Raw genomic sequence first — 17,878 nt, forward strand, 5'->3', positions numbered from 1 at the left:
GCCCTATATAAATACATCTCGCACTGTCAGAAAACGAGACAACATAAAACAGATGTTGACGAGTACGGCTTTAGAGCCCGCCCGGCAACACGAACACTCAAGGCCAAACACAGCCAAACTTCTGCACACACTCAGCGTCGCCAGCGAGAAGGTCGAGCAGACACTGCCATATGCAACACCTCTGGATTATTTGCTCATTTATTGTCATTAAGCTGGCTGAAGTAATTCCCCACACAATATTGCTGCATAAGGAAAGAATTAACCCTTTACATTTGTGGGAATTGGCCTACATGGATAGGGCTAAATTAAAATGTTTCTTACAGAAGAAATATGAAGCGCATATGCATAACCATGGTAGCAATTGAAAGGGAACAGTTTGGAGATCATTGAAATATTATTAGACCAAAGTTAAGGACATAACAGTTCACCTGACACGACTGAATCCAAACATTACACTGTTGATTTCATGTGCATTTTACATTTACTGTACTTGTCGCTGCATTTGTTGATAACAAAATTTGACATAAGAATATTCCTGGAAAATGTGGGGTAGGTGCAACATAGGACAACAAATTGACAAGGGTTTGAGTGAGAGGACTAACTTGTGTCTCCAAGCGGACACACACCTCTCCAGAGTGTGCACAGTTCCTAAGTAATTTCAATGCACTATTATGATTCAAAGAAGTCTTCAACTATCGGGTGATTTGTAGCTCTCATAGCTGTGCTGTTGAGGAACTAGAGCAAGCACACTTTTTGCTTCCACATTTCTGGTGTCTCAGAGCCTCAATGGGGCTCAGGTTAAGAGTGACAGACATTTGACAATTTTTTGGTTTGTTTTTCCTAATATTTTTTTTGTATTTTACACCCTTTTTCTCCCCAAATTCGTGATATTCAATTGCGAGCTTGTCTCATCGCTGCAACTCCCCAACGGACTCGGGAGAGGTGTAGGTCTAGTCATACATCCTCTGAAACATGACCCGCCAAACCGTACTTCTTAACACCGACCCGCTTAAKCAAGAAGCAAGCCGCACCAATGTGCCGGAGGAAACACCATTCAACTGACGACCGAAGTCAGCCATGTCATTTATAACATGTTACTGTACAGCCACTGCATTCCAATATAGGAGCTTATCAGTGTCCAAATCAGCCATCTTCAACCTGTGTACAAATGTAAAGGGTTCAAATGTTTAATGAAAGGCGGTGTGAAAACAAGAGCCCATGTCACAGCACAGTAATGGAATGCTGATTGTGTCAATATCACAACTTGCAGCTAAGCTTGATTACTTGGTGACCACAAGAGAAGATCAATGGGCGACACAGCTATCAAGCCCCTATGAGAGGATCAATAACCTTGTCCACTGTTAAAGGCTGTTAACCCATGTGGTACATATTGATTTATTCTCTTGCTGGGGTCCATGGGAAACAATTACATCACCGGTCTGTCACTACTGGGCAGAAGGTAGCCTAGCGGTTAGYGCGTTAGGGTCAATAACCGTATGGTCGCTAGTTCGAAACCCTGAACCGATAAGGTACAAATCTGTTCATGTGCCCTTGAGCAAGGCACTTGCCCCAATTGCTCCATGGTCGCTGTTCACAATGGCAGTGTGAAAAAGGACAAATATAAGCACCCACCCACGGCAAACTTCTATGAACTAAATCTGATGCTGCTGACCAGGTGGAATATTATTGAACCAATAAAACTATCTACATGCCTAAGATTGTTTTAATGTGACCATCAAGGCCCCCCCTAGACATACTGGCCTATATGGCCATCATTAGCTTATATATGCTCAGGTTGCCTTTCCCACGGAATTGCCCTCAAATCTTCTACGTGTTATATCAACTGCAACCGGGTTTCCGTCATGAAAATGTGGCGCTGGACATTTGACCGGGAACATTTTAATTTACCGGACATTTGAGAAATTTACTGGACCCATATGCATTGGGTGTACGTCCCCTGATTAGGGCGTCCACCCACGATGCTCAGAATGACAGAAAACACATTTAGAATATGGTCATTCAGATATGGCTGTGTGGGAACACTAACATTGCCTATAACCTAGGCCTGTATCAATTTAACTTTTTTATTATGCTTCCAAAACTGTACCGCAAGCGACGCCTGTTCATTTTTTAATCTTTATTTAACTAGGCAAGTCAGTTAAGAACAAATTCCTATTTACAATGACAGCCCACTGTTCCCTGGTAGGTTAACTGCCTTGTTCAGGGGCAGAACAACATATTTGTACCTTGTCAGCTCAGGGATTCGATCCAGAAACCTTTTGGTTGCTGGCCCAACGCTCTTACCACTAGGCTATCTGCTGTTAATGTTCAGATTGATCGTCGAGGGTTCTAAACAAAACTCCCCGGTATGGAAGATGCCGTCTTCCAATAACTCTTTAGTTTAATGAAACAGAGTCATGATTAAGGGATAGCTAGGCCTATTACTGTTGATAATGCGACTATGGAGGAGTGTGCATATCCTAACTTGTTTTCAATAAAGTATCCATACTCCAGTCACAAGATACACTTTAAAACATCATATGAAATCCAAATAGGCCACTAGCGGTAAGGCAACCTGAGGTTAGTCTTAGCCGTTACCACAATTAGTAAGGGGTAGCTTCATCTGGGACCTCTACTGAAGCTTAACGTAACAGAACAGGACTGGGTTTCTCAAAAGCATCATAGCACTAAGATATTTCAGTGGAATCGTGACGAACAAAAGATGATCTTAGTGCTACGAAGCTTTTGGGACACTCAGCCCAGAACAATATTACAAAATGGTAAGCTACAATGTATTGGTTCTAAATCCTTGTTGTTGGTTTCACCCTTCATTGTACTGTACCATGATTCACTATTCAATGGTAACATTAGCCATTTGAAAATGAGTGTATCTAGTGTGCCGGCTAGCCAACTACAATGGAGCATGCAAATCAAATGGGGAAAAGGACAAGCTACTTTTGGGTTGCATTGACTAGTTAGCTAACTATTTCCGATACTTGTTACAATAAACATACTTGTAACACAAACATCGAGTGCCGTTTTGTAATTTCAAATTGATACATTTTTTGCCATCAAATTAACGCTGACTGGATGCTCGAGTTGACGTGTGTCGGTCAGAGGGAGAGATCAACACAAACACGCTTGAGAGGGTACCAATAACGACACGACACACACGCAGTGCTAACCAGCTGGCGATAAGGTTTTTTCAGTGCACAATACTCGAGGCGAAATAAGTTAATTACGGAATAGCTACAGAAAGGAATAGACGTCTCTGCACAATAATAAGACAATATAATGTGATTGAGAAAGGGGGGGGGGGGCAATTAGCCAGCTAACGTTAGCCACAATAGGCATTTGCTTGCTAGCAGACGAACATTAGCTTAGTTAGCTTGCTACTCACCCGGTATGAGGCTCCAAAATGTAAAAAATATATATATACTTCAATCAGCTTCAAAACACATTTCGCGTTATACAAGTTGATAACAAAATGGCATGCTCGGTGTTAAGTTTTATTATTGTAAGCATGTCCATGCCAATCGCTCGCTGTACGAGTAGCTAGATCCCCCTGTGTGCTCGATCAAGGCTGCATTGAGCACTGAGGAAAACACATAACTGAAGCATTCTGGGAGTAGGAGATGCTGAACATTGGACAAACTGTAGGTGAAGTGCTACACCTGGTGGCCATAAAAGGTAGACTGTATACTGAGCAGTTGTAAAATATTTGCTTTACTTTAACTAGGCAAGGAAGTTAAGACATTCTTATTTACAATGTCGGCCTACACCGGCCAAACCCGGGGAAATTGTGCGCCGCTCTATGGGACTCCCAATTCACGGCCGGATTCGAACCAGGGTGTCTGTAGAGACACCTCCAGCTCTGCGATGCCTTAGACRGCTGCGCCACTCGGGAGTTGTATACAGTGTCTGATACTAGTGTAGGGCAAGCCAACACGATGTACTTAATGTACACGAAAAATGAAATAATACATCCATAAACAGTCGATGTCATTATTTAAACAGTTAAAGGAAGAGTCTGCAGTTCAAACAATAACAAAGCAGAATATCTCGCCACTGATTTGGGGATGAGGTGGAGAAATGTAACAACTCTCCGAGTCATAGACAGAGAGATATGGATGCAAGGACTGATCATCCGTCAACATTACAGTTTTAACCATGTTTTGAGGCTATACAGTGTTTGTTTACAATTACATTATTTATCTAAAAAAGGAGTAAAACACGCTTAGGCCTATATTTTGGAGCCTGATGGGGTATGACAGTTGAACTAAGCTCAAGTTTAGTCTAAATTGTATTCTTCAAGAATCAATGGGTATACATCATGAATTTAAAAGTACAAAAATGGGGTTGAGGTCAGGTGATTGTGGAAGCCAGGTCATCTGATGCAGCACTCCATCACTCTCCTTATTGGTCAAATAGCCCTTACACAGCCTGGAGGTGTGTTCGGTCTTTTTTTTGTTGCTGTCGCATGCTCACGGTAATAGATCTGCCTTATTATAAAATATTGTACGAGTGAAATGTACAAGGTTGGACACACCTACTCATTCCAGGGTTTTTCTTTATTTTTACTATTTTATTTTTACTATTTTATACATTGTAGAAAAGTAGTGAAGACATCAAAACTATGAAATAACACATATGGAATCATGTAGTAACCAAATAAGTGTTAAACAAATCAAAATATATTTATATTTGAGATTCTTCAAAGTAGACACCCTTTGCCTTGATGACAGCATTGCACGCTCTTGGCATTCTCTCAACTGGCTTCATGAGGTAGTCACCTGGAATGCATTTCCAACAGCAGAGGTAACTCTGGGTCTTCTTTTCCTTTGGCGGTTCTCATAAGAGCTAGTTTTAAGCAAGGAGGTGAGCAGTGAGATCCTATTGACGGGTTTATTTTTGCATGTTTCCATTTGGGAACGCCTGCTCTGTGAAGTGCGGGTGTGTAGTAACTCAATCCGCCCTTGCACTCCTTCTAAAAAAAAAAATATCAAACTTTGACAAAGGGTAAAGTCTACAAAACAGATAACTTCATTCGGATCAAATGTTTCATCAATGAGAAAATTTGCAGAATGTCAGCCAAAACCCATCTAGCTCAATCTTCTCCCACTGCTTGCCACTGGGCTTACTCTCATCCCCATATTTGGTAGTGAGTGGAAACGCTAAACCGAATGCTTCACATTTATACATCCGGTTAAATATCTGGTTCATTGTTTTATGTGTCAACGTCTTGACAAAGGGATCTGCTCGAACCGCACAATAGCAGATGTACATACTCATGGTCTAACGTTTGCCTGGAGGTGAGCACATTCTCACATCAAGTTACATTTTTATAAATTCCAACTTTTGCGTGAGGCCCCAGTATCTTTGGTAGAGATATGCTGCATCTCACTGCCTGCACAGTAGAGGGCGATAAAGTGTTTTATTAAGCTGGAGTTTTCTAATTTACATACAGGATTCCATACAAGGATTCCCTTTTGTCGCGTGCTGATGACGTCAGGAATGACAAATATTCGACAACATGGAGAAGAAACATGTGTCAGCTTTTGAATTGTACCAAAATGCGCTATTAGAATCGACTCCTGAAGTTAAAACATCATCTGTGCAGGTACTTGTGGTTACGTTATTACTGGTGTTTGCCCCCCTGCAATTTCAGATAGCTTTGGTGAAAGTGACTTTACAGTGTCTTGTGTTAGGCAGGCACGCAATCAACTGGGTTGACAAATCTACGGAAGAAAGCTAGCTAACTGATGCAATGTGAAGTGGGCTTGTTGAATAATGTCCATCTGTTGAATATACTTTTGCAATGTGCATATGATTACCTGAAACCATTTCAAACTGATTGCCTCTGCTGGATGATTTTCTAGGTTATACCAAAGAAGAAGAAGCGAAAGGAAAATGGCATCCAGACCCCTAAATCCATCAAAAAGGCCAAAATGAAACCGATGGTCAAGCAGGTCATCAAATCGTCTCAGAGAGAGGAGAGGTTGGAGAGACTTGAAGAAGTTAGTTTGTACAATCAAACTCACTCCCTCTATATTGAAGCCACTTGTTCACGTGCTGTAACTGTTTGACTGTGGTTCTCTAGCCATACCTGTCATTGTCTTGCTGTATGCAGGAAAATGTGTGTGGAGAGAAAAGCGGAGAAGCACTAGAGGCTCTGCTGAGTGACCTGGCTGAAGTTAGCAACAGCCGGGAGAGGGCCAGCAAACTGTTCCAGTGGCTCATCCAACCCATTCCTTCCAAGAGCTTCTTCAGGTACTGATGCCTGTGTAGCTTTTGGTTTTCTCAGTACAATCATGGACTAGATTGCACAGGGAGATATACTTTTTTAACTTTATTGACTTCCTTCATCGCAGGGATACATGGGAAAAGAAGCCCGTTTTGATCAAGCGTCAGAATCCAGACTACTACAAGGGACTGTTTTCCACAACAGAGTTTGATCGCATTTTAAGACAGGTAAGGTGTCATGACTAGCTAAACATCTTCAGTCATTTTTGTTTGATCAGATCAGGTTAATGTTGCTGTTGACATTTCCAGGATGATGTTCAGTATGGAGTGAACCTGGATGTCACCAGCTACACAAACGGCAAAAGAGAGACACACAATCCTGCAGGGAGGGCTCTTCCTTTCACTGTATGGGAGTTCTATGAGGTAAAAAACAAATTAAAGTCTCCTGATTGCCAATTTGTATTTACTTAGTGTGAGCAAGTGTTGGTTAGAATTTAGATCGTACCAATATCTGTGTAACATGTTGTAAGTGCTTAGTACCTCATAATATGGAAACCCAACCATGTGTCCTCTAGCTCAGTTGGTTGAACATGACGCCAGTAGTGGGTTGGATTCCCGGGACTAAAATGTGTGCATGCATGACTAAGTCGCTTTGGTAAAAGCATGTGCTAAATGGTTTATTATTATTATTATTATCCACAGAGTGGTTGCTCCCTCCGTATGCTGAACCCCCAGGCCTTCTCCTCCACTGTGTGGAGTGTGCTGTCCATCCTCCAGGAGCAGTTTGGCAGCATGGCAGGAGCTAACATGTGAGTGACCCTGTCTGACAACCTCTGACTAGTGAGATGCTCTCACACAACATTGAGGGCTCTATTTCCGGGTTGCGTTAAGCCAGTGCAATTGTCAAATGCATACTCGTTTGACATTTGTAAACCTAACGCCAGGATTGGTGATTTACCTGTCTTATATGAGCTTGCTAGTTGGAGGGGTGGCAATATCTGAGCTGTGTCCTTAAAAACGTGTGCCATTTTCAGGCAGTGCTGGTGGGGCTATTTAAGACCAACCAGAAGCTGGTCTTAGCGGTAACCTGGTTAACAGCGGAAGCGCAGCCTATCCAGCCGTGACGCACAGTGTCCATATGCACATGGAACGAGAGCAATGTTCAATTTGTGCTGTAACCTCGTATTTAATAACATAACCAAGCATAGTCTCCTCTCTCAATTAAGGCTGTTTTTTTTTGTAATGCATTCGCCAAGTTGTCAAGACTATCATAAAGGGCTTGGCTTGTGAGAACGCTTTGAAATAAATCTTAATCACCAAAGCTTTATTAAAAGATCAGATTTGGGAGCAGCCACTTTTTATCTATGTAGGCTATAGTACATGAATTTAGCCAGCTCCTGTTATCTATGTAGGCTATAGTACATTGTTTTAGCCAGCTCCTGTTATCTATGTAGGCTTATATCTACATGATTTTACAGCTCCTGTTATCTATGTAGGCTTTAGTACATTGTTTAGCCACTCCTGTTATCTATGTAAGTATAGTACATTGTTTTAGCCAGCTCCTGTTTTCTATGTAGGCTTTAGTACATTGTTTTAGCCAGCTCCTGTTATCTATGTAAGCTAGTACATTGTTTTAGCCAGCTCCTGTTATCTATGTAGCTATAGTACATTGTTTTAGCCAGCTCTCTGTATCTATGTAGCTGTAGTACATTGTTTTAGCCACTCCTGTTATCTATGTAAGCTATAGTACATTGTTTTAGCCAGTCCTGTTATCTATGTAGACTATAGTACATTGTTTTAGCCAGTCCTGTTATCTATGTAGGCTATAGTACATGAATTTAGCCAGCTCCTGTTATCTATGTAGACTATAGTACATTGTTTTAGCCAGCTCCTGTTTTGGAATAAGAGATGAGATGATCCAGTGACCTTCGTTTTTAGAAAATGTCAGTTATTTTCCTGTTTTCGTTTATTTATTTAAACAATCCCTTATAGGCTACCCTTACCCTACTATAACAGCAATGTGTCTGCTGTCTTTCTTGTCATGGCCATGCATTTGCCAAATAGCCTATCCATAAAACGTTTCTAAATGGTTTACTCATGAGGCTTTTTCCGTCAAGCTTTTGCATTATTCACATAGGCCTACCTGCAGTGAATAGGCTACTCCATTAGGTTTGTATCCATCCCCATTTCCACAGAGCGCCTCTTGTCCGCTTACCAAAGATGCGCTCCTCTAAAGGTATTCACATTTTCCAGCCATATAACTCCATGTCAACGGTAGGCCTAGGCCATATCTTGCTTATTGAGAACGTGCCTCTAACATAAAATACAATTTAGGAGAGCCTAGTGAAGTCCTATACTCGTTGAAGCCTATTACAACAATGTTGATTGTCAACACTCAACATATTGAGCAAACACTGGATGTTTTTACTGTTGCTATAACTCGTTACTGTAGCCTGTGCTATTTAATAAACAGTATCAATCCACTAGGATGACAATGCAGACTGTCAATAACAACCAGAACTTAAGACAACAGCATACAGTATTAAGCGTTGACATGCATTGATTGGCCAGTGAGTAGCCAAGCCCTCTCCACACCAATAATTTTATTTATTCGTCAAAACCCAGCTCTTTCGCCCCAGCTATTGCGCTCACAATTACTCCAGTGAAAATATAAATAATATTTCTGACACATCCCTGGTCCTAAACCCCTTTCACCAGCGCTAAGATTTACCATTGTGTTAGGGCACTTTTTTAAACAAACCTGAAAGTCATTGAACATGTATGTGTGAAAATGTCCTCCTTTGAGGACAAACTATTATGTTGTATCCTTACCTCATGCTGAATACTGATTCACCTCATGTGACATTACAGTGACGTCGTTTTGTGTCCCCAGGTATCTGACACCTCCAGGAACACAAGGCTTTGCTCCACATTATGACGACATCGAGGCCTTTGTGGTCCAGCTGGAAGGGAAGAAGCACTGGAGAGTTTACAACCCCAGGTGACTGAGTTATGAACAGTCTATATCCAGTTTATAAAATTCCCAAAAAGGTGATCAGCACCTAGAGCATGCATCAACCCATTTTGAACACGATTCATATCATTAAACTCTGTTGAGAAACTAATTCTGTATATTTTGTGGGATGTTTGATTGCTACACTTTTTAGGTCAGAAGATGAGGTTTTGCCTGTCGTTTCCAGTCGTAAGTTTTTCTTTGTCCACCCTTTTGCCTATAAATAGACTATAAGCACGACAGATCACTTCCCAGTCCCCTCTGCCTCAGCCTCATTCCTTACAGATGGTTTGGTATTCCTTCTCCTCCAGCTAACTTCAGCCAGTCGGAGATCGGGAAGCCCATCCTGGAGGTGGTTCTGGAGGCTGGGGATCTCCTCTACTTCCCCCGAGGGTTTATCCACCAGGGGGACTGCCTGCCGGATGCTCACTCCCTCCACATCACTGTCTCATCTTACCAGAGGAACAGCTGGGGAAACCTACTGGCAAAGGTGTGTTATCAATCCTCTGCTTTCCTTGTATGTGACACTATCCAGTTCTGTCTCATTTTGTATCAACATTGATATAGATTGGCATGGATCAATTTACACTGAGTTAAATTAAAAAAAAACTATAAATATTGAATGATATACAATGTCATGTCTATACAACATGGATGTACTTGGAAGTATAGGCTTGTGTTGTGGTTGATGCAGAACATGATCTCTGACAGGTGGTCCCAGCAGCCCTAGAGATGGCCATGGAGGAGGACGTGGACTTCAGACGAGGTCTGCCTGTGGATTACCTGACCTACATGGGGGTGCAGAACTCAGACAAGGTACTTCAGACACTGTTGTTTACTTGTCTCTGGAGTCCAATTGACCTCTGAGCACCTACTCTCAACGGGAGTGTGTTCAGAAGTGTGAACAATTCAGAATGTTGAATGAATAGAGCTGACATCATTGCCTATGCCCCATGACAAGTAAGAATGTCTGTTCTACAGAATATATACTCTACCGTTCAAAGGTTTGGGGTCACTTAGAATGTCCTTGTTTTTGAAAGAAAAGCACACAAAAAAGTCCATTAAAATAACATCAAATTGATCAGAAATACAGTGTAGACATTGTTAATGTTGTAAATTGACTATTGTAGCGGGAAACGGCTGAATTAAAAAATATATATTAAAAAAAAAACTTTTGCAATTATGTTAGCACAGCTGAAAACTGTTGTTCTGGTTAAAGAAGCAATAAAACTGGCTTTATTTAGACTAGTTGAGTATCTGGATTATCAGCATTTGTGGGTTTGATTACAGGCTCGAAATGGACAGAAACAAATAACTTTTCTTCTGAAACTCGTCAGTCTATTCTTGTTCTGAGAAAATAAGGCTATTCCATGTGAGAAATTGCCAAGAAACTGAAGATCTCGTACAACTCCCTTCACAGAACAGTGCAAACTGGCTCTAACCAGAATAGAAAGAGGAGTGGGAGGCCCCGGTGCACAACTGAGCAAGAGGACAAGTACATTATCTAGTTTGAGAAACAGACGCCTCACAAGTCCTCAACTGGCAGCTTCATTAAATAGTACCCGCAAAACACCAGCCTCGACGTCAACCGTGAATAGGTGACTCCGGGATGCTGGCCTTCTAGGCAGAGTGCCTCTGTCCAGTGTCTGTTCTTTTGCCCATCTTAATATTTTCTTTTTATTGGCCAGTATGAGATATGGCTTTTTCTTTGCAACTCTGCCTAGAAGGCCAGCATCCCTGAGTTGCCTCTTCACTGTTGACGTTGAGACTGGTGTTGGAACACAGGAGTGATGGTTGCTGATAATGGGCATCTGTACGCTTATGTAGATATTCCATTAAAAATCAGCTGTTTCCAACTACAATAGTAATTTACAACATTAACAATGTATACACTATTTCTGATCTATTTGATATTTTAATGGACAAAAAAATMTGCTATTCTTTCAAAAACAAGGACATTTCTAAGTGACCCCAAACTTTTGAACGGTAGTGTGTATCTGAACATTCTCTGTAATGTTGCACCCTCTTGAAAGCCCTGTGTGTGTGTGTGTGTGTGTGTAGGAGGATCCACGCAGGGTGCAGTTCCTATCCAGAATAGAAGGGCTGATGAAGAAGCTATCAACCTTTGCCCCTGTGGATGCTGCTGTGGATCAGAAAGCTAGGGACTATCTCCATGACTGTCTCCCTCCGATGCTCACCGCAGGTACCACATATCTACTGCTGAAATTCTAACTTGACTTTTGTGACTCTAGGCCAGTAGTTCCCAAACTGTGCCCCCCCCCCCACCCCCAAAAAACCAAAGGAACTCCATCCGGTTTAAGTTACTCTTGAAAGTTGTAATAGTAGAATGTACATGGTGCAATTTCTAAATTGGGTAGTGCATCATCAGTTCCTCTTGTCATGTCAGTCATTGCAAACCTATTTATTAAGCTATTTATAASTTGTCAGAAATGCCCGGATCAAATAGCCCATTTCAGCAGTTAATTTTTTGGGGCCCATAGATTTTGTTGACATGTGACTCATTTAATATCACATTAGACATGCAAAATGTATAGAATTGCACAAAAATGTGCTTTAAAATGGCAAAATGTTCTATGCACCCCATGACAAAATGTGGATAATTGTAGGAAGTAAGCTTTAAACCTGCAAAATATTCTCTCCACCAACTAGAGGGGTGTGAACAGTTTGTGACGAACAGTGCTAGTGCTCATAGAAACGGATGAGGTGCGGGATGTTCCCCGATGCTGGAAGGGGGGCCTGAGTGAAAAGTCTGGAGCCTCTGCTCTAGGGCTTCCCAAACTCAGTCCTGCTGGTTTTTGCCCTAGCATTACACATCTGATTCAAATAACCATCTCATCAAGCTTTGATTATTTCAATCAGCTATGTAGTGCTGGGGCAAAAACCAAAATGTTCACCCCGGGGGGGGGGGGGGATCCTGGTCTAGACTGCCACGTGGCCAGTGTTACTGATTCTAGTGATAATCCACAGAGGAGCGGGCCAGCAGTGTCCAGGGAGCTCCTTCCAGGTGGGAGGATGGAGAGGCTGTGGATGTGGGTGTGACCATCAGGGGCCAGACCAGAGTCAGACTCATCCGTTCTGGAATCGCCAGGTAGATCTCGGACATGTAATAGCCTATGACTTACAAAAGTATAGCTCTTACAAAAATGTTCCCAGAAATGACCTTGACTTTTCTTTGTGCTGCTGCAGGTTATGCAGTGATGGAGAAGCAGTTTGGCTTTACTACACTGCAGACAACTCCAGAGTCTACCACAAAGAGGAGCCCAAGAGCATTGAAATAAAAGCAGAGGTATGAATGAATTGCCTTGCTACTATAGCAGTGACGRGTGCCTGCCTGAGATGCTGCACTGCAGTGATGGCCTTTGTGTTCAACATGATGCAACTCTTTCAGCAAACAGACGGCATGGAGTTTCTGATCCATGCGTATCCAAAGTTTGTGACAGTGGGCAGCTTACCATGCGAGTCGGCTGAGGACAAGGTATGTTTATCAACATGTACGCKGTTTTCTGCATGTCAGTAGTGTAGATATTTGGATGGTCGTGTTATGCTAATCAGTGCTTGGGTCAGACTCTGCACTGCAGTTTTCTTACAGATGTAATTCTGTGCTCTCTTCCAGGTGTCCTTGGCTGAGCTGCTGTTTGAGAAAGGGCTTATTCACACTGCAGAACCTCTGCAGCGATCCTGAATCATGGAGGGACTCTAATACAAGTTTCACAAGAAATATATGCTGCACCAGCATCATTCACCTCTCACTATGTGTAGGAAGAATTTCTGGTTTTAGGACAGCGGTTGAATAAACTCTGGGCAGTGCATCAGCATTGCCCTCTACAACTAACTCCTCTAGACTCTTCCAAAAACTATGGTGCAATGCTGGAACACAATGATCAATCCAAAGTAATAGGTCTGTAATAGCCCATTTACAATATTAACCTTTACTTGTTCAGTAAGTATTGCATTAAAATCGTCTTGCATATTGGTGTGTAAATCAATCCTAGTTTCTGTGTGTTGCTAATGGAAGTACATTGTTATAGAAATGTCCAACTTTGCATTATCGCTATGATTGCGTAAACTTTATCACACATGATTCACTAGCTGACAAAGGGACATGTTTATTAGTCAATACAACCCACAAAGATACAGTTACAGAAAATTCTTAATGGCGTACTTGGTTTGAAAACCATCCAGACAACAGGAGATGTGACTTGGGGCACAAATATTCCAGGTGACGGGTGGGTCTACTTCCAGGTGACTTCCTCACCTGGCTTCAGCTCCCTATACATAAGGGAGAATATTCAGAGGACCATTAGTACACACTTGGACTATAGCTAGGAATGTATCATTTCATATGAAGGCTAGATACTGATGCCTGATTCAAACCACAAGACCAAGATGTACTGGCCTGGTCTTGAATCTGCCATKGTTTGTGAAAAGAGAATATCTGTGCCAGCACAGTATGGTTTGCTTCTATATTGTGCATCAGTGGGTGCAGATTTAACTCACCTGCTGTACAATGCACTTTTGTTCCTGAAAGCAGTCAGCTTCTGGTCCTGTGCTCTGTCCATGTAGATCCCAATCACAAAGCCAAGGGGGACAAATATGTTCACCCAATGGTCACGCATCAGGGCAGCAAAGTTCACCATGTTTCCTGGTTGGTGCAAAACACATGCATTTACAGTATACTGTATGCAGCCACATTGTATAAAGAAAAATATTTGATGCAGCTATAGCTGTGTGACAGCATAATAAACCAGCATGTATGCAAGTCTGTTTCTGCTGTCAAGTTCTAAGGAGTTGGCAAGAATGCATAAAGAGACTGGAACCCGGGGGAATAATAGCAAGCTAACTGTTAGTGGACCACAACCAGTTGGCTAAGTTAGATGAACATTAGTTGTTAGCGAACTGTTTATCCTAGTGTCCACACAACTGTTATCAGCAAATACACGTTCATTTTTGTTGTTGTTGGGCTACCTAGCTATCGTTGATGTTACTATCACACCAAGCTAACTTTAGCCCAATATTGGACTAAAGGAGCCTAGCTTCACTCTTTAGTCCAAGGTGGACCATACATGTGTTTAAATGGCGAATTGGCTCTTACAGCCAAATACTCCATCTAAATGTGAATCGATTCTCAATTACGGTACGGTTCTAGAAACATAAAATCACTCGTTTTATATCACAAAATAATTTCACAAATGCAAAAGGCACACTGTTCCTGTACACTGTTTTAAACGGGTTTTACACAGTTGCAGCTGGCAGTATTTTTCAGTGACATACTGAGTTTACACACAGGTGTTCGGAGAGACAGATAGTTCAATTGGCACAGGTAGTCCACTGTGTCTTCCTCTGTTTTCCGTAAACAAGTACTGTAACATGGAACTATGTCCATGTGGGAACCCAGACCATAAAAAATGTGTGTCAATGCAACCTTTTGTTTGTGGGACATTATTTGTCATTATGAAAGAGAAGGTCCTTATGCTTCTAAAACCTTACCGCAAGCGATGCGTGTTCATTGTTCAGAACGAACATCGCGTCTCTTGAATCTTGTGTTATGGAACTGGGAGTCACGATCATGGGCTAGTTCATCATGGACTCCAGCTGGTTAACTAGCAAGCAATAAGCCTCTGTTCTTCCCACAATAATTATTGCGATTGCAAGATATACGTTGAAGTATTGCACGCACGGCTATAGAAATACATATAGCAAACTAAGAATTAACATATAGTAAAATATACAAAAGTGACATTTTACCTAGCCTTCAGCTTCTCTCGCTCATTGGGCTTCAGAGGACATTGGAACCTACCAAGTGCTCTAAAATGGTGGTGTTAACTTGTTAACTTGTATGTAATGAAAAATGCTTTTAAATTGAATATGTCTTGAACTTCAGAATATGAGCTAATTAGTCTGGAGGATAATTTTCATTTGAATAGTAAAACGAGTGCATTTCTTCTTTGGCAATACAATTATTTATATTTACGCCGCCATAGATATATTTAATAGTATCTCCCAGTGACCTTTGACGTTTCAGCGGCAAACATGTCTGAGTCGATGGAAGAAGTGTGGACAATTGTTGCTAAAAATGTCATAATATTATAATGTTAGACTCTTCGTGTTATTGAATTTTTTGATCAATTGAAGTTAAAACCTATATGGCACTTGATGGTATGTTACTCGTTAGTCTATGGCCCATTGTAATAGCAACATTTGTCTGCTAGCAAACGTAGCATGCTAGCTAACGTTAGCTAGCTGGGACTGCTAACAATTACTTTAGCTTGTGATCTCAACTAGTTAACGTCAGTGCTGTATTATAAATAGTGTTATATTGTCTAGTAAATCTTGAAACTGCTGTGAAGTTGTATCATGTCCATACCATTTATGGACCATGGCTGTTTACATTTTTCATTTTACAATACATGCATACCTCAGTCATATTGCTGCATGTGAAGTGGTTCAAAATATAATCTTGTTAATAGCTAGTTAACTAATGGTTCTATGTCTTGTCCCTGTAGTATAACAGCTGAGGAAAATGACGTCTATTATCAAACTGACTGCTGTGTCAGGGGTGCAGGAGGAGTCTGCCCTCTGCTACCTGCTGCAGGTGGATGAGTTCCGCTTCCTCCTGGACTGTGGCTGGGATGAGAGCTTCTCCATGGACATCATTGATTCCATGAAAAGGTAGAAGCCCACATCATAATCTAAGCCAGTAGTTCTCAATGGGGTACTTGGCATATCTAAATGGACTACTTGGGAAGACTCAGAACATAGGCCTAATGATTGGTTACACATGAAGGGGGTACATCGGGCAGGGCAAAATGTGATTGGAGTTACTAATTGAGAGTCTCGATGTCAGCTATCTAGACATCCCCACCKCAGTCTCAATTGAATTGATTCCTAAAGTCAACAACTAGAACTTGTCCCAGTCAATCAGATTTCTTATGGGCCATTCCTCCTCCTCTCCAGGTATGTCCACCAGGTTGACGCGGTGCTCCTCTCCCATCCCGACCCCCTGCACCTGGGGGCCCTGCCCTATGCTGTGGGCAAGCTGGGCCTAAACTGCCCCATATATGCCACCATCCCCGTCTACAAGATGGGTCAGATGTTCATGTATGACCTGTATCAGGTGAGGCAGCGGTGTGCTAACCTGGTCCCAGATCAGTTTTTGGTGTCTTGCCAACTCTGCAAGACAGCACAAACAGATCTGGGACCAGGCTAGGGGATGTATGCAATGTACTGCGCCAGCGTTTCCCAATCCTGGTCCTGGGGACCCCAAGGGGTGCACATATTTTTTGGGGTCCTAGCACTAGATAGCTGATTCAAATAATCAAAGTCTGATGATTATTTCAATCAYCTGTGTAGTGCTAGGGCAAAAACCAATAATGTGGGGAACCGAAACGTGGGGGGGGTGGGAGTACAAGAGGTAACAGTGCACTGTAAAACCGAAACGTGGGGGCAGAGGGGGTAACAGTGCACTGTAAAACCGAAACGTGGGGGCAGAGGGGGTAACAGTAAAACTATTCTCACTTGTGATCTGTTGTTTTGGTAGTCGCGTAACAACACTGAGGACTTCAACCTGTTCACCCTGGATGATGTGGACTGCGCTTTCGACAAAATCCAGCAGTTGAAGTACTCCCAGATTGTCAATCTGAAAGGTCAGTAATCCATGTATCAGTGTTACATAATGACTCGATTATAATATATCATTTCTATTGACTCCTGCTGAGTAATGTACTGTATCTGTTCAAACCATAACACTGGTATCCAGTAATCCATCTTTCCTATTTGACAGGGAAAGACATGGTCTGTCCAATTTCGATTGCCTCCTGTTGTAGTGATCTCTTTGGCCTAGTATAAAACACTGGTTCAATCGACCTTTCTACTTTTTGTTTACAGGGAAAGGACATGGTCTGTCCATCACTCCACTTCCTGCTGGTCACATGATCGGAGGGACCATCTGGAAGATTGTGAAGGATGGGGAGGAGGAGATTGTTTACGCTGTGGACTTCAACCACAAAAGAGAGATGTGAGTAGAGGGAGGGAGAGATGTGAGTAGAGGGCCATCCCAGACTAAAAAAATAAATAAATCTTGGTTGCCCGAGAGTCYTCTGTTCTTTCGACCAATCGATTGGTCGAAATTTGATCATGTGTATTTTTCCATATGTGTTTTAATCAACTCTATGCACTGAGCTTGTCTGATGCTTTAAGTGCATTGTTTGATGAAATAATTAAGACGCACAGATGACTAGAGGTCTAGAACGCAATTGATTTGATTGGGCCGGGATCAGACTTGATGCTCTGTGTTAAAAAATCTCTCTCTATATATATATATGTAACAGTATAACTTTAAACCGTCCCCTCGCCCCGACACGCGAACCAGGGACCCTCTGCACACATCAACAACTGACACCCACGAAGCGTCGTTAGCAAGCGTACCTAGATGTGGGAAGGAGAGCTGAGGGGTGGGACAAGGAGAGCGAGGCGATGCAGGAGAAGAGCAAGCGATAGATGTGGGAAGGAGAGCTGAGGGGTGGGAAGGCGAGCTGAGGTGGGTGGAGGGATGGAAGAAGAGCAAGGATAGATGTGGGAAGCGAGCTGAGGGGTGGGAAAGGA

The 17,878-nt window shown here is 42.2% G+C and overlaps 4 protein-coding genes across 5 annotated transcripts in view; 2 read left to right on the forward strand and 2 right to left on the reverse strand.

Moving 5' to 3' along the window:
- LOC112069087 (exostosin-like 3) overlaps window positions 1–3,595 on the reverse strand; it is a 56,716-nt gene extending 53,121 nt beyond the window's left edge. The window contains exon 1 of the mRNA XM_024136373.2: window positions 3,401–3,595. The gene's annotated coding sequence lies outside the window, so the exon portion shown is untranslated. The remainder of the gene's footprint in view (window positions 1–3,400) is intronic.
- A 1,676-nt stretch (window positions 3,596–5,271) lies between these two features.
- On the forward strand, window positions 5,272–13,263 carry LOC112069089 (ribosomal oxygenase 1). Its single transcript, XM_024136376.2, has 15 exons — window positions 5,272–5,620; window positions 5,880–6,017; window positions 6,131–6,270; window positions 6,372–6,471; window positions 6,553–6,666; window positions 6,946–7,052; window positions 9,137–9,244; window positions 9,411–9,445; window positions 9,568–9,746; window positions 9,968–10,072; window positions 11,318–11,459; window positions 12,245–12,365; window positions 12,464–12,563; window positions 12,666–12,752; window positions 12,891–13,263. Exons 1-15 carry the CDS (start codon window positions 5,534–5,536, stop codon window positions 12,957–12,959), a joined length of 1,632 nt encoding a protein of 543 aa, XP_023992144.1. The 5' UTR covers window positions 5,272–5,533; the 3' UTR covers window positions 12,960–13,263.
- Window positions 13,264–13,367: 104 nt separating this feature from the next.
- LOC139024037 (NADH dehydrogenase [ubiquinone] 1 beta subcomplex subunit 1-like) lies at window positions 13,368–15,107 on the reverse strand. Of its 2 annotated transcripts, none has more exons than XM_070438404.1 (3): window positions 15,023–15,107; window positions 13,775–13,919; window positions 13,368–13,546 (listed from the first exon to the last, which is right to left on the reverse strand). In XM_070438404.1, exons 2-3 carry the CDS (start codon window positions 13,912–13,914, stop codon window positions 13,510–13,512), a joined length of 177 nt encoding a protein of 58 aa, XP_070294505.1. In that variant the 5' UTR covers window positions 13,915–13,919; window positions 15,023–15,107; the 3' UTR covers window positions 13,368–13,509. The 2 variants fall into 2 exon arrangements, with proteins under 2 accessions (XP_070294505.1, XP_070294506.1); XM_070438405.1 differs by lacking the exon at window positions 15,023–15,107 and adding an exon at window positions 14,765–14,853.
- A 235-nt stretch (window positions 15,108–15,342) lies between these two features.
- Window positions 15,343–17,878, forward strand: part of LOC112069088 (cleavage and polyadenylation specificity factor subunit 2) — a gene marked incomplete at its 3' end in the record, with an annotated part of 22,271 nt that continues 19,735 nt past the window's right edge. Inside the window, exons 1-5 of the mRNA XM_024136375.2 lie at window positions 15,343–15,433; window positions 15,781–15,946; window positions 16,232–16,391; window positions 16,815–16,920; window positions 17,162–17,291. Coding sequence (XP_023992143.2) covers window positions 15,798–15,946; window positions 16,232–16,391; window positions 16,815–16,920; window positions 17,162–17,291 — 545 coding nt within the window. The remainder of the gene's footprint in view (window positions 15,434–15,780; window positions 15,947–16,231; window positions 16,392–16,814; window positions 16,921–17,161; window positions 17,292–17,878) is intronic.

This window comes from Salvelinus sp. IW2-2015, unplaced genomic scaffold (genome assembly GCF_002910315.2).
Source record: "Salvelinus sp. IW2-2015 unplaced genomic scaffold, ASM291031v2 Un_scaffold904, whole genome shotgun sequence".
In the NCBI taxonomy this organism is placed as follows: domain Eukaryota; kingdom Metazoa; phylum Chordata; class Actinopteri; order Salmoniformes; family Salmonidae; genus Salvelinus; species Salvelinus sp. IW2-2015.

Excerpts from the sequence above, each read along its gene's own strand:
- LOC112069089 (XM_024136376.2), top strand. The coding sequence starts at position 5,534 with ATGGAGAAGAAACATGTGTCAGCTTTTGAATTGTACCAAAATGCGCTA. Across the intron at positions 6,271-6,371 it reads CCTTCCAAGAGCTTCTTCAG|GGATACATGGGAAAAGAAGC; the intron begins GTACTGATGCCT and ends CCTTCATCGCAG. Across the intron at positions 7,053-9,136 it reads AGCATGGCAGGAGCTAACAT|GTATCTGACACCTCCAGGAA; the intron begins GTGAGTGACCCT and ends TTGTGTCCCCAG.
- LOC139024037 (XM_070438404.1), bottom strand. The coding sequence starts at position 13,914 with ATGGTGAACTTTGCTGCCCTGATGCGTGACCATTGGGTGAACATATTT. Across the intron at positions 13,547-13,774 it reads AAAAGTGCATTGTACAGCAG|GGAGCTGAAGCCAGGTGAGG; the intron begins GTGAGTTAAATC and ends CCTTATGTATAG.